At 46.9% G+C, this 15,861-nt stretch overlaps 1 protein-coding gene across 1 annotated transcript in view; it reads right to left on the bottom strand.

The window, feature by feature from the left end:
* Positions 1–698: 698 nt before the first annotated feature.
* The window catches only part of YIPF3 (Yip1 domain family member 3), a 366,566-nt gene continuing 351,403 nt past the window's right edge, over positions 699–15,861 (bottom strand). Inside the window, exon 9 of the mRNA XM_044061028.1 lies at positions 699–1,243. Within this exon, the coding sequence (XP_043916963.1) occupies positions 1,113–1,243 (131 nt within the window). The 3' untranslated portion in view covers positions 699–1,112. The remainder of the gene's footprint in view (positions 1,244–15,861) is intronic.

The following is a 15,861-nucleotide window of genomic DNA, read 5'->3' as shown; positions in this document are numbered from 1 at the left end:
AACAATGCTAATACTTTCAAATCCTACTTGAATTAATTTTATTTAGTATCTACAACTTGCGCTGAATAACATTTGTCCTTTTAATGTGTCTTCTTTCCCTGAAAAGGGTCATGTTCATCAAAATACAATATTAAAAGAAAACTGAAAAATGGTGCCATAAAAGCTGTGCTGCTTTTGAGTCCTGCTTAAGCAGCAGAAGACAGCTGCGAGAACCCTTATGCTCCGTCTCTTCATGATAATGTCTCCAACAAGCAACAACTTGGACAAGTATTACACAAGCACCAACTTGGACAAGTATTACATTGCTTATTTTATTAAAAGTAAAACTCTGTTATATCAACCTATCTGGATCCTTTCAACAAAATGTAAAGTATCATTCCCACTACTAATTCTCATGCTAACTATTCCTTCAGCACTATGACAGCATACAAACATCATCGGTTAGGAAATATCAAATCTCATTATTGTTACTTAGCTGGGCAAGTGTGTTAGAAAACTACTTAACCTGAACACTATGGCCTCTACTACACAGTCTGCCTGTACACAAGTGCATCATGAATAGCAAAGCAATCCATTTGTTATGCATCTCATTCACAACCAGCAGAGGGGGCTTGGCATAACTGCTTAAGTCTTTACCTCACAGAGACTACATCTACAGCCTGCCACTAACATTTTCAATGATTCAACCTGAAAGAATGTAAAACGTGACAGCATGGTTTATTTATTACCCTCTTTTAGAAAGATAAACCCTCAGAAACAAACATCCAGAGTAAAAATATTAAAATAACAAAAAACACAAGCTAATTTTACAATTATTTTACATACAGCTAATAACATGGAAAACAATTCCAGATGATTAGGTTAATCCCCTGGAGACAAAAAATGAAAGTGCAGAGGGATAAGCAAAGTTTCAGAGAGTGACTCTTCAGAAGTTTATAGAAAAGCTGAAGTTGATAAGCTGAAATTGCTTCTTATTTTCTTTATGATGAAATCAGCACTCTTGGTGACCATTAAGGAGCCTGTTCTGTGATTCCACTGTGCAGGAAATATGTCACAGTCTTCAAACCACTCCACACTTGTCAATTTATATTCCCAGTGTGACCAGTTTTACATTAATGTGTCTCTAGAAGCAGTCCAATTGTTTTGACAGTGGCATTTACAACATTATTCGAAACCAACTGGATGTCTCGAGGAACTCTCTGAAATGGGGGAATATTTGGTCCTTCCAAAGTATCCAAGATACCTGAAAAAACAAGTATAACATATAAAGACAGAAACAGGAGTGAGAATGAAACAGCAAATTGAAAATGCTTAGCATGAATCATACATGTCAATACATACTGAAATGCTAGCAAAACTCATTTAAATAAAACACGCACACAAGTATGCATTTCTTCAACTTCAATGTATAGCAGAACAGAACCACCACCTTCAGAAAACTTTACTAATGATGACAGCAGCTGTAAAGTATACTCCCAGACATCAATCCGCTTTAACAGTCTACAACTTCTACAGCTTTCAAGATTCAGTACTTGTGGTGTTTTACCTTCATACATTAATTTATTAATACAGCAGAGGGTTGAGTGTAAAAAAACATCATCTCCTCCCCCCTTTACAAAGCAAGGCAGCAGTAATTACTTCTGTTCCTGTACATTAAGTATGCTCATGCTTGGCTGGTGGGACAATATACTGTGCCAAGCTTAACCACCTATGGTAGTCCAAACAAATTTATGCTAACTTGCATACGGATGGAAAATTTCACAACAGCAACAACTACTGTTCCATACCAGTCCAGCCTACTGGCTCACTGTTAATGTTGTTTGTGACAGAAGACTCTGAAAAAGTGAGGATGAACTGCTGAAGGGCTATTTGATGGACCGGCACTCAGTGCCAAACATGACATCCATTCCTTCAATAGAGTAATTTCACTATGTAGTCAAAGGAAACCAGAGGTGCTTAAGGTAAATTAGGGATATCAATAAGAAAGCATGCTAATTCTCATGCTCACCTCAGCTGTTGACAAATTAAAATTATATTGCTTGAATGAATGAATGCAAATTACAGATGTAATTTACATCAGAACAGGATTCTTAATGGAGGCCTTCCCTATATATGTAACATTTTTTGGACATCTCCTAAATGCAGCCAGCTGGGACACAAAGATGTCCTTTAATCCCCATTCATTTTCCATCTTTACATTGTGTTGCTGACTGTATCTGTCCTGCAGCTTTCCTACTTTCCATTCTCTCTCGGTACTGTTAAGCATTTCTGCTATCATCAGGCAGCCAATGATATTTCAGTTCAGGTAATACAAATTTAGTTAAAAAGATACGCAAACCTATTAAAATGGGTGTTCTGATGGCATCATTTCATAATATATGCAAACAGTGCTTTGTTTCCAATACTTTCATACCATCTTACTGTTCCTTGTTCTACAATCAGATATTAAAAGCCTGTGGAAAAAGTTTCAAGCCTGAGAACACTACTGTAGAGCACCAGATCTGGCAAACCCAACCCTTCCTGCAAGGATGATAATGTGAGTAATTTCCAGTGACATCTGGGCATCTCCCCTTTCCAAACTAATTCTAAGATCCCTTTTCTAATTCTAGCCAGGTAAGGGGATAATGTAAAACCCGGAGATGCGCAAAGAACCAGGGGTAGAATAAACCAGGAAACTGCCTGAATCCTTTGCATGAAGTCAAAAGTTGCCCGAGCCTTCATTAGGATAGCTCTTTAGACCAGTTCAACCAAAGGACAAAGTTTTCAGTACCTTTTATGTCTAAGTAATTTGATCCCAGTCTTCCAAAAAAGGATAGTCGTTCCTAATTCCCGGGGTTGGGAAGGTGGTCTAATGGTTAAGGTGTTTGCCTTACAAACACAAGGTGCAGGGTTTGAGTCTCACAAGGGATAATTGGCTAGGCTTAAAATGGCTCGCAAGGGCAGTTAGCTTAGTACTAATCTATGAACCTATGAACCTAATCTCCAAAACTGGCTTAACTTGTAACAGCTTATGTCTTTCTGAATGCTACTTTTATAACATGAGATCTCCCAGATGTCCAATTCCTGAAAAAGGATTCACAGATCCCTATCTGGATTAGTTGCATATACCAGCAAGTCATCTGCATAAAAGGACGTTTTATATGTCTGATGTTGCAAAAAATATCCCACCATATGCAAGCATCACAATTTGGATGCTAAAAGCTCACGGTACAGGGCAAACAATATGATGGAAAACAGGGCACCCTTGCCTAACTCCCTGTGTGGGGCAATGGCAGAGGACAGCCTGCCTCCTATCTTAACCCTAACATTAGACCACAGCACAGTTTTTGAAGCATGCTCAAGAACTTCCTTGGGAAAACACAGTAAATAACACCTGCCTGCACAGTCATTTTTTTCTGCCAAGTGTCTTAAACTACTTTACAAGGTGAAAAATAATAAAATGACAGGAGGCATTGAAAATCTTTATTACACTGTCAGAAAGCTTCACAAGGAGTAATCTCCCCCAAGATGACTGCTTAAAATGTCACAAACTCAACATTTCTAAGTTTTCAGATGCCTTTTATTGTTCTGTATTATCAACTGTGTTTTGCATGCCTTGTTAGCATCCTCTGTCAAAAGAAAAAAGGTCATAACTAAATTATCTTGTCTGACCTACGTGGCCCAAAAATAGAAGAAACCAAGCCAGTCTGAAGAAGTGGACAGTAGTGGATAAGAACTGAGACAGATCTCTAAGAAAGTACAGTTGTGTACACTTACCATAAATGTAGATGTTCGAGTGTATTCACTGTTGCAGTCATTACATTTGGGTTATCTGCCTGTAGGTAGCCCTCAGCCGGCCTGAATACCAGAGTCTTGGATTCCTACATTGGATACTATCTTCTTCTTCCATGACATCAGGTCGTCAGGGCTATAAAACATGCAGCCGACGCCATTACATCAGTTTTTCTTGCCCCAGATATCAGGTGCCCCCATAATGGGAAGCAATAAGAAGTTATGTACTCACTATAATGTTCCATCTGAGTAGGTAAACTTCATTTGGCAGCAACCTATGGGTCTTCGGATCCATATCAGATCCGAGCCGGCAGTTTCCAACAACTGAGGTCAGAGCTCCAAGCTCCTCCTCCTACCCATAATCTCCTGCCATCCCTACCTAACCTCAGATCGAGTTTGCCCAATGCAAGACCTGCACCAAATAGCCAGTCTATGGTCTGACCTCGATACAATCAGATGACAATAAGAGTAATATAAACATCCGACGGTCAGGGGGAAGGAGGGGGGGACGGTTGCTGCCAAATGAAGTTTATCTACTCAGATGGAACATTATGGTGAGTACATAACTTCTTAATCTGAGGTAGTTAACTTCATTTGTGCATCAACCTATGGGACAGAGTCCCCAGCTACCTAAATCTTGGGAGGTCCTCATGGAAGGATGTTCCGGAGCACTGCAGAGCCAAAGGATGCTCTCCCTCTGGAGACCAGGTCAAACTTTTAATGATTTATAAAGGTATGAGATGAAGCCCAAGTGGCTGCTGAACAAATTTCATCCAATGATACTCTAGAACGAAAGGCAGCAGAGGTGGATATTGACCTAGTAGAATGGGCATGGACTCCTTGGGGTGCGGGCTGGCCAGAACTTTCATATGCTAGTAGAATACACTGTGAAATCCATCTGGACAGTGTGATTTAAGAAACTGATTTTCCAAAATTAGTTTTAGCAAAGGAAATAAACAGCTGGTCTGATTGCCTATGACCAGCTGTTCTGTGTAAGTAGAAACGTAGTTGTCTATGAACATCCGAGTGCAATTTATATTCGCCTTTGTTTTGGTAATTGGGAAAGAAGACGGGTAAATTAACAGTTTGATTGATATTTGATTCAGAAGCAATCTTAGGAAGAAAGGAGGGATTGGTCCTGAAGGATACTCTGTCTTTGTGAAAAGTCAAATACGGTGGCTTGGTGGGAAGGGCTTGTAGTTCAGAAACCCTTCTGGCCGAAGTGATAGCGACGAGAAAGGCTGTTTTCCAGGATAATAGTTTAAGATCCACTGAAGCTGCAGGCTCAAAGGGAGGAGCTGTCAAAGCCTGGAGCACGAGTGCTAAATCCCAAGGAGGGACTACGTCCTTCACCAAGGGTCTTAGTAGGAAGGTACCCTTCAAAAAGGCCTTACACAATCTGGTTGAGATCAAAGGGCCTAGGTCACTCCCCACATGATAATGTGAAATTGCTGCCAGCTGAACTCTGACCGTGGAAGAGCTGGCTCCTTAGTCAAAAAGTCTAACACAGCGGGCAACGTAGCCGTAAAGGGGTCTAAGTTTTGTTACTCCGCCCAAACAGAAAAATGTTTCCATTTGCTATCATAAAGTCTTCTAGAAGACAGCTTGTGGGCCGCCACTAAGATAGCTTTGACCGGAGAAGAGATACCGGGAGTCCTAGCTAGGAGTGGAACTGGAGCAACTAAGCCGTGAGCTTCAGATTGTCCAGATTCGGGATCGGAAGGTCTAATGGGTACGAGATCAGATCCAGGATGGGATTAAGAATCCAGGGAGGATTCACTAGATGAGACCATAGATAAGGGAACCAAGCCTGACGAGGCCAGAATGGGGCAAAGAGGATTATTCTGCTCCCCAGCCGACTGGCTTTCTGTAAGAACGTCAGCATTAGAGGCAGAGAAGGATAAGCATAAAGGAGACCGGGCGGCCAAGCATGTGCCAGAGCATCTCGGGGGGATTATCCGGGTGGGGGAATTAGAGTGAAGTAGTCATTGCACTTCGTGTTTGAGGGAGAAGCGAAAAGATCGCAACAAGGTTGACCCCATTTGGAGAATATTTGTTTCGCTACTTCGGGACTCAGAGACCACTCGTACGGCAAGAGAATCGTGCGACTCAGTCTGTCCGCTAGGATGTTGGACCATCCCGGAATGTGCGTCGCAATGAGAAAGCAGTTGGTGGAGATCGCCCATTCCCACACACTCATGGCCTCTCGGCAAAGTGGATAGGACCTGGTTCCCCCTTGTTTGTTGATATACCAGACTACCAACATGTTGTACTTCTGGACCGCAAGAAGGCTCTGGAGTGCTTGCAACGCCAACAGCACCGCCCACATCTCTAGGACACTGATATGCAGCGAGGTCTCTGTGTGGTCCCACGTGCCTTGGACTGTCCTGCCTAGACAATGTCCCCCCCACCCAAGCAGAGAGGCATCCGTGGTCACCGTGGTTAGGGGATGGGACATAGCAAAGGGCCGACCTTTGAGGAGGTCCGGGGACTGGAGCCACCACAGGAGGGCCTTCCTGCTGAAGCGAATGGGATGGTTTAGAGGGTAATGCAGGAAGGACCATTGGACTTGGAGGGTCCACTGCAGGACCCTCATGTTCAAACGCGCCATGGGCAGCAGGTTGATGGCAGCTGCCATCGACCCTAGGGCCCTCAGGACCAAAGCTGCTGAAGGAGATGGGGATTGAAAAATGGCCCGCACATGGAGTCTCAGGGTTCAAAGCTGGTCCGAAGTCAAGAAGGCTAGGAGCTGGCATGTATCCAATCTGGCCCCGATGAAGTCTATGATTTGGGTCGGCAGGAGGGAAGATTTCTCTACATTGACTGTGATCCCCAGCCAGGGAGCTAGAAGGAGGAAAGAGTCCCTGGCCGCGCAGAGTAGATGCCTTGTGGGGGCGGTCAGGAGCCAGTCGTCTAGGTAGGGGAAGACCTGAATTCCCTGGAGTCTCAGGTGGGCTGCTATCACTGACAAAACCTTGGTAAACACCCTGGGGGCTGTGGTGAGACCAAAGGGGAGGACCCTGAACTGGTAATGACCGTCTCCTGGCCAGAAGCGAAGGAACCTCCTGGAGCGTCTGTCCATCAAGATGTGGTAGTACGCATCCTTGAGGTCTATAGAGCACATTCAGTCATTCTCCTGCAAGAGGGGGAGAATGGATTGAAGTGTGACCATCCGGAACTTTTCTTTGGTTACTGACAGATTCAAGAGGGATCCCCATCTTTTTTGGCACCAAGAAGTACCTGGAGTAAAAGCCCGATCCGAACTGGTCTGGGGGGATGTGCTGAATGGCTCTTTTTTCTAGCAGCTGCTGGATTTCCGCAGCCGCGGCCTCCCTCTGATCAGGGGGGACATCGGGGAGGGATCTGGGATTGCGAGGGGGATGAAGAAACAAGACTTGTTAACCTCTGGATATGATACGAAGCACCCAGCGATCTGTTGTGATGGACTCCCAAGCTGCCAGGTGCCTCGAAAAACGCCCCCCGACTGCCTCCAGAGTGGAGCAGTCGGGTAACCTCTCAGGGTTGCTGCGTGGGCCTATCAGAGAACAATTCTCTGGACCCAAAACTCCTCTGACCCCCTCTGCCCCTAGGGCGGCATCCACCCTGTCCTCCTCTGCCTCTGAAGGACTGGGTGTCCAGAGTGCCACGCGACTGTTGCGACTTCCGGAACCACATCTTCTTCTGTCCCTTTTGGTTCTTGGAGAAAGACTTCTGGGGAGCAGAGAAGCAGACTCCGACAGCAGACAACGTCTTCCCGTCCTTCTCGCTCTAGACTAACGTTTCGCGTATGGTTTTGCCAAAGAGGGCAGAACCATCGAATGGGGCATTTGCGAACGACGCCTTAGAGGGTTCGGCAAAATCACAGTGGCAGAGCCACGCCAGTCGCCTCATGATGACGCCCGCTCCACTAGCTCTAGCGGCTCCTTCCGTAGCATGGGATAGTAGCCGCATAGAGGTATTAGAAATAGACCTAAGTGTGGCCATTCGGGTAGAGTACACCTGCTTGTCCTCCGCCGACATGGAGTCCGGGGGCGACCCAGCATACTCTTTAATAAGGTCTCGCTGGAGCCGTATGACATGTGCCATGTAGTTCAGTGACCTTACCGAGAAGGTAGCTGAACTGAAGACTTTCTTCCCAAGATGGTCCATCGCCCGAGACTCCTTGCTAGGAGGATGGACCGAGGGACTTTCTTGGGCCAGTTCCCTCTTGGTGACTGCCGCCACCAACATAGCATCTACCGGGGATCCCTTACTCCAATGCACTCATTCAGAAGGGGGACTCAGTATCCTATCAGGTCTCTTCGGGACGGGCTCCACAGTGTCTGGCTCCATCCACGCCCTGGTAGTGATCAGGTCTACCAGGGGTTAGGCTGGAGGGGACATCCAACCCGAGGTAGGCTTTGGGGCGGACCACCCTCCCCTTATTCTGAGCATCTCCATGATGTCTCCAAAGGAGATGTCTTCGGGGGGTGATCTTGGGGAGCCTTCCCCTTCCTCCAAATCTGTGTCCTCAGTCAAGGACTCGGGGGAGTCCAAGTGCCTCCTTTTGCATTTGCGCTTGTGAGGAACCTCCTCAGGGGGCTGTCCGAGGAGGCCTCACCAGGCTCATCATGTCCCAACAAGGGAACTACCTGGGACGTTAGAGCAGGCTGTCCCTGGGCCAGGTGACAGAAGTCAGAGCCAACTGAGAGGGAGTCGTAGCTGTGGCCGGGGGCCTGGAATCCCTCGACAGAGCCCTCTCTACCACGTCAAAAGCCGAAGGAGAGCTGCTCTCTCTGGGATCCGAGAGCAAACCCTCCCTCATATCCAACGAGCGGATCGGGGTCGGCGCCCACGCTATCGGATCCAACGGGCCAGTATGCTCTGACCTGGATGGAGCCGAAGGCACACTGACACCCTCGGATCTGAAGCTCAGCTCTCGGCTCCGAGAGTTCGGATCCGCCAAAAAGGGACCCGACAGACTCGAGGGCACTGTCAGTGCCGAAGTACCCGATACTATCGGCGCCGACACACCCCCGGCTCCAACGCCACTCAGCTCCGAGGACTCCAAACCCGGGAAGTGGGTTGGAGAAGGAGCTATCAGGGCAAAAAAGGGGGTCGAGCTCCCCCCAGAGGGGGGGAGGCAGGAGCACTCCCATCTGCAGTTGGGCCTGGAGGAATCTTCTCATCATCTGGTCCAAATCTGCGTCCGTTAAGCTTTTGGTGGACCTGGACGAGGCCACTGAGGCGGGACGGGAGTGCCGTCTCGATGACCTTGAGGGAGACCGGGCCTCCTCCTCCTCCGGTCCTGGTGAGAAGCAAGGTGACCGGAGCCGGGAAGGAGAGGGCTTGGAGGTCTTGGACGGAGAAGCCCGCTTAGCTGGCAGGGCCGAAGTAGAGGCCTTGGCCCGCCGCTTGTGGTGCTTCTCCCTGTGCTTCTCTTTTCTGGCTTCCCTATCCTCCTGGCCCCAGGTGGGAGGTTGAGTCCCAGCCAGGGGAAGGGAAGCAGTCCTGGGTACTGCCGCAGCTGCGACAGGCACCACGGGGGGACCGGAGGTGGGAACAGAGTCCGGGGGCAGAAGTCTCACCAGAATCAACTTCGATCTCCGGTCCTTAAGTGCCCTGGGCTTGAACACTGCACAAATAGTGCAACCAGAGGAGAGGTGTTCAACCCCAAGGCACAAAATGCACCGAGTGTGGCCATCCGCTGGGGATAGCTTATGGCCACACTCGGTACATTTAGAAAAGAATGTCTTTGGGGCCTCGGACATTATACTAAGAAAGACACACAAACTAGGCCCCAAGCACACACAGACACACGCCCTAACGCTCTCACGAGGGGGGGGGGGGAGGAAATAAGCTAAAATTAAAATTTGTAGCGAAGAAAACTACAAGGGGAAGCTAAACACACACACAACACTTTTTGACAGGAAAGTAAAGAAAAAAGACAACATTTCCTCACAAAGTCTTGATTAGAAAATCCCAACACCTGGAACTCAAAGATCAAGCTGCAGGCTTCAACCGCGGCAAACTAGATCTGAGGTCAGGTAGGGATGGCAGGGGATTATGGGTAGGGGGAGGAGCTTGGAGCTCGGATCTCAGCTGTTGGAAACTGCCAGCTCGGATCCGATATGGATCTGAAGACCCATAGGTTGATGCACAACTGAAGTTAACTACTTCAGATTTGTATGTTATGTTACACCTCCAATAAAAAGCAAATAAATCAGAAAGTTCAAATACACCAAACAAGAAGGAAATGTAGAGCCAAGGGAAGTCAGGGGGCTAGAGGGAGAGTAACCAAGACTGCAACAGTGAATACACTCGAACATCTATATTTATGGTAAGTGTACACAACTGTACTATGTTCTACGTGTTTCACTGTTGCAGTCATTACATTTGGGTTGATTCCCAAAGCTAAGGAAGGGAGGAGGAAGTTAGAGAGCATTAGGGCCAGCAATTAAGCCCTGCAAAACTGCAGTGGCAAAACCAGCTCTGGATTTAGAAAAAATAGGCATGTGGTAATGCTTGGTGAAGACATGTACAGAGCTCCAGGTAGCTTCTAGGATGTCCCTGGTAGGGACTCCTCTGAGAAAGGCTGTAGAGGTAGATGCAGCCCTGGTGGAATATGATCTAATCCCTTGTGGGGTAGGTTTTCCATGGTGCCTACAGCAGAAATGAATGCAATGGGTTATCCATTTAGAAATGGTTTGCTTTGAAATGGCCTTCCCCTCTGCCCCTGCAGCAAAGCCAACTAGCAGCTGTTCAGATTTTCTGAGAGGCTTAGTCCTGTCCAAATAAAATCTAAGTTGTCTGTGCACGTCCAAAGAATGCAGTATTCTTTCTCCTTTGTTTTGTGGATTCGAGAAAAAGGTAGGCAAATGAATGGATTGGTTTAGGGCCACACTAGACACCACCTTGGGCATAAAGGAAAGATTGGGCCTGAGGGAAACCCTGACTGCATGGAAGATAATGAAGGGCTCCACTGCCATGAGGGCCTGTAATTCAGACACTCTTCTTGCTGAAGTGATGGCTAGAAGGAAGGCTGCTTTCCAAGAAAGGAATTAGAACTCTGCAGTTGCAGCCGGTTCAAATGGAGGGAGAGTGAGCTTCTCCAATACAAAGTTAAGGTCCCAGGCTGGAGTAGGAGCTCGCCTGGGGGGGGTTCCTTAAATTTTTAGCCCCTCTGAGGAATTGCTTTAACAGGGGGTGAGAGAAGAAAGGTGGTTCAGTATTATAATGTGCTGAAATGGCAGAGGCATGAATTTTAATTGACAAGAAGGACAGGCTCTTGTGGAGCATTTCTGTTAAGTACTGAAGAATATGAGGTAAGCTGGGCACCGTAGTGCCCATTCTCTGAGTCTGGCTCCAGGAACAGTATCTTTTCCACTTTTCAGCATACGATTTTCTAGTACTAGGTCTCCTTCATCCAGAATGACATCTAGCACCTGCTTACTGAGGGATGCTATTGGAGAGCTCATGGAATTAGCCAGGCTGCAAGGTTCAGGGTTTGAAGTGGAGGGTGCAGAATCTGGCCCGCCTGCTGGGACAGCAAGGAAGGTGTGTGAGGTAGGTGCCATGGATCCAGCAGTATCATATTGCGCAAGACGGGGTACCAGTGCTGGTGAGGCCAGACTGGTGCAGTCAGTATTGTCCTTGGTTTGTCCTGTTTGATCTTTAGCAGAACCTTCAAGAGGAGAGGCAGGGGGGAAAGGCATACATTGAGAGGCTTTCCCAGGTAAAGAACAGGTCATCCACTTTCCAAGCTTGATTGTGGGGAGTCCTTGTGCAGAATTTGTCCAATTGGTAGTTCTGAGGGGAGGCAAACAGGTCTATCTTTGGAGTCCCCCATTTGTTCCTCAAGAGGTTGAATATTTTTGGTTCCAGTTTCCATTCGTGTGGGTCCATGAGATTTCTGCTTAGGTCGTCTGCCAGTGAATTTAGCTTGCCTGGCAGGAATTGAGCTTGTAGGTGCACTTGGTGACTCAAGGCTGTGTTCCACAGAGCCATGGCTAGTCTGCAGAGAGTGTACGAGTGGGTTCCCCCCTGCTTGTTTATGTACCACATAACTGTGGTGTTGTCTTGTCTTTACCAATAATTGTCCTGGAAGTATGTGGTCCTTGAAGGCTGTCAGGGAATTCTGTACAGCTAACATTTCTTTTTGGTTGATATGCAGGTGCATCTGACTCGGGTTACATTTGCCCTGAATGCATCGCCCTGCCAAGTGAGCCCCCCATGCATAGTCTGATGCGTCTGTAGTCAGGGTTTGGGCGGCAGGAGGTAGAATGAAAGGGAGCCCCTTGTTGAGGTGGCAGGCCTCTGCCAACCAAAGGAACTCTGTCTTTATACAAGGGATGATGGGAATCATTGATTCCAGGTCCTGAGAATGTTGACACCATAGGATTTTTAGATACTTGCATATGGAATTAGTAGAATGCAACAGGCCATGAACCCCAGGGCTTTTCCTTGCAGATAACTGGGTCTTTGTGGCCAGCAGTTTGAAGTAGGCTGTCAAATAAACTTGTTTCTCTGGCGTGAGTTAAGCCCTCTGGGAAGTTGTGTTCAAGCTTGCTCCCAGGAATACAATTTGTTGGCAGGGTACTAGATGAGATTTCTTTTTGTTTATGGTGTATCCCAGTGAGGTTAGAAGTTTCTTCACAAATGCCAGATGTTTTAATAGCATATTCTGGCTTTCTGCCTGAATCAGACAATCGTCCAGGTATGGGTATATCTGAATATTTCTCTGCCTGCAAAATGCAATGGCTGGAGCTAGACACTTTGTGAATACCCTGGGCGCAGTAGATAAGCCAAAGGGAAGTGCAGAGAACTGATAGTGCATGGAGCCTGCTCTGAAGCGTAGCTATTTCCTGCAAGATTCCCTTATTGGAATGTGCAGGTAAGCTTCCTTTAACTCTAAGGTTGCCAACCAGGCATCTTTGCCTAGCATAGGAAGCAGCTGTTGAAGTGTTAGCATTTTGAATTTTGGGATTACCAAAAAGGTGTTTAGAATAGAGAGGTCCAGGATAGGATGCCAGGAGCTGTCTTTTCTGGGTACCAGAAAAAGTCTTGAGTAAAAACCTTGTCCCCTTTCTTCTGCTGAGACAGGCTGAATAGCCCTGATACTTAGAAGAGAGAGAACCTGCTGTTGAGCCTCTGCCCACTGATTTGGGGGTAGGTGTGGCCTACCGTTTGGGGTTGGTAAGGTGTGGAAGTGGAATCTATATCCTTGGAAAACTATATTTAAAACCCATTTGTCCTGGGTAATGAGTTCCCAGTTTTTTGCATGCAGGGCAATCTTTCCTCCTAAGGGAGCAGGCAGTTGAGCAGGGCTTGGCAGGGTTAAGGTTAAGTCATTGTGACATTTTTCCATAGGGGTGTGTCTTACTACTTCCAGCTTTGGAAGTGGGAGCCCCTGCACTGCTTAGGGCTGTGTATACCTTGAGACTGTAGCCTAGGTTCATAGGTTTATACTAGGCTATCTGCCCTAAGGCATTTATAAGCCTAGCCCAAAGTTTTGTGGCTTACGCCACCCCTTATATGAAAAAATACTGTACCCATTAGTTTGTTGTGCCTCTGTCCAGCAGTGACACAGAGATGATTCCCAGGGTAAACCTACGATCTCCCATCCACAGGTCAAGATTTCTCTTGAACAGAGCCAGCGAGGTGCTCTGCCTCACATGGACCGGGATTTTATTCCACAGCATAAGGAGTCTCTGAGTGATAAATCTATCCCTCCAGCACGTCCTATTTATATCCGTACTAAGGTTTAAGTCGCTTGCTCTAGTGGTTTTGTTGGATTTGGATTTTTTGAGGTGGAGCATGTCCATTAATTCCGGGTTGGACATGGCCTTGTATGTCAGGCACATGTCACCTCTGAGCAGACAGTATGCGACTGAATAGAGCTGGAGTTTCTTCAATCTGGCAGCATATGACAGATTTTGGAGTCCCTTTATCCTTTTGGTGAGGAACTTTTGGGGTCTCTACAACTGCTGCAGATGTCGGGTGAGATACATCCCGAATGGGGCATTGTACTCGATCATTGGTCTGATAAGTGAAGAGTACAGGGGAACAATGACCTCACTAGATCTGGATGTGAATCCCTTCATGATCAGGTGGGCAATGTAGAAGGTCTTTCTAACCACTTTAGCTACGTGAGTGTCAAAAGAAAGGCCACTGTCAACCTGGGTCCCCAGGTCCCTGATAACCTCTTCTGTGCTTAGTGGATTGCCACCTATATGGTAGCTTGTGGTTACCTTGTTTTTCCCGAAGGGTATGACTATACATTTTTTGGCGTTTAACTTCAGGCCATGGCTCTGGCACCAGCTATCTGTTTCCGTGAGTCCCTTCTGAAGGATATCCGTGTCTGATGCACTTTCCACTATGGCGCCCAGTTTGCAGTCGTCTGCAAACTTTGTCAGCCAACGTCCTCCCACGTTGGCCTGTACTTCTGAGAAGTAGATGCCGAACAATAGGGAGCCAAGGACCGACCCCTGTGGGACACCACTTGTGACCGGCTTGGAGTCTGACATAGCGCCAGCAACTCTAACCCTGTGGGTTCTGTCCTTAAGCCAGTTTGCAACCCATCTTGTGACATATGGGTTTACATTTAAGCTGGTAAGTTTTTCTACAATACCCGAGTGGGGTATTGTGTCAGCCTTGCAAGGTCAAGGTAGGCTGTATGGACTGCCTTTCCCTCATCAATGGCCTTGGTGACTGTTTCGAAGAAGTTGACCAAGTTCAAAAGGCATGATCTGCCCTTGAAGAAGCCAAACTGGGTTGGGTCCAATGTCTGCAAGTCCCCTATATCTTTGTTTATGAGCTCCATTATGATTCTCTCCATAGCTTTGCAGAATAGACTTGTTAAGCTTATGGGGCGGTAATTACCAGGGTCCGTAGAGGCACCGCCTTTGTGGAGTGGGACCACAGTTGCCGTACGCCACTCCTTGGGCATGTATCCTGTGGTAAGGCTGAGATTAAACAGCTGCCTTATGTGCGGGTTTAATTCCTCATTTAGCTCGTGTAGCACACAGCCGGGGACACCATCCGGTCCGATTGATGCTGTATTTTTAGCTTTAGAGAGAGCAGCTTTCACCTGCACATTTGAGATGTCTGGGAGGCTACACTCTGCTGGGATAGTTATCTCTCCTTTAGGGAGAGGGGGTGAAGTTTGCACTGAACCTGTCTGCCAGTATGTTGGCAATGTCTGTGGGTTCAGTGATTTTTGTATCATTTTGGACTAATTCTGAGCATATCTGGGAGTTTCCACCCAGGTTCCTAACATAGCTGAAAAGGCCTTATGATTGTCCTTTGAATCCATGGCAATTTTTCTCTCAAAATTGGCCTTAGTTGATTTTATGAGTGCTCGTATTTTTTTACTAATAATGATCAGGGGTGACTTCCCTTTTATGGATTTTGTTCTATCATGTAATAGCTTTCTCCTCTTATTGTAAAGTTTGTTAATGGCTGGGGTCCACCAGACTGGACGTTTGCCCTTTGTGGAAAGAGTCTTGGTTTTATTTGGGAATGCCTGATCCATGCAGTCCTGGAGGTGTTCATAGAAGGCATTTGTAAGGGCTTCCAGCTTGGGTTGTGGTTTCCACTGGCTCAGGGGCCTTGAAGGATACCACACCAGTCTTGAGTAGTGTGACGTTTGCTTTAGAGAAGTTCTTCACTGTGGTCTTTTTTGTTTGGGGTGGGGCGGGATGTGGATTTCCAGTGAGATTAATTTATGATCAGATCTCACCAATGAGGGATATACTTCGTGTGGAGCATTTTGTCCCCATGTTTGTGATAATGAGATCTAGTATATTTTCTCCTCTGGGAACAGTGACTAGCTGTTCCATGGCATTTGAATTTATGAACTCCAGGAACCGTTGGGCTAGAAAGTTAGGGCTTGAGTAATGTTCCCAGTCTATATTCGGGTAGTTGAAGTCACCCAATATGATGGTGTTTGGAGATACATTTATACCCTCCAGTGTCTTCAGGAAGGCTGTGTGGGGTTCCTGAGTTTGAGAGGGTGGCCTGTAGCATGCTACAATTTGTAGAGCAGTTTTGCCTATGGTTAGTTGCACCTGGATGGTTTCCGGAGCTTCGTGCATTGCCACCAACCTGGAG

Source organism: Protopterus annectens, chromosome 1.part0 (genome assembly GCF_019279795.1).
Source record: "Protopterus annectens isolate FY-2018-M chromosome 1.part0, PAN1.0, whole genome shotgun sequence".
NCBI lineage: Eukaryota > Metazoa > Chordata > Ceratodontiformes > Protopteridae > Protopterus > Protopterus annectens.
This window is presented reverse-complemented; position numbering and strand designations above follow the sequence as displayed.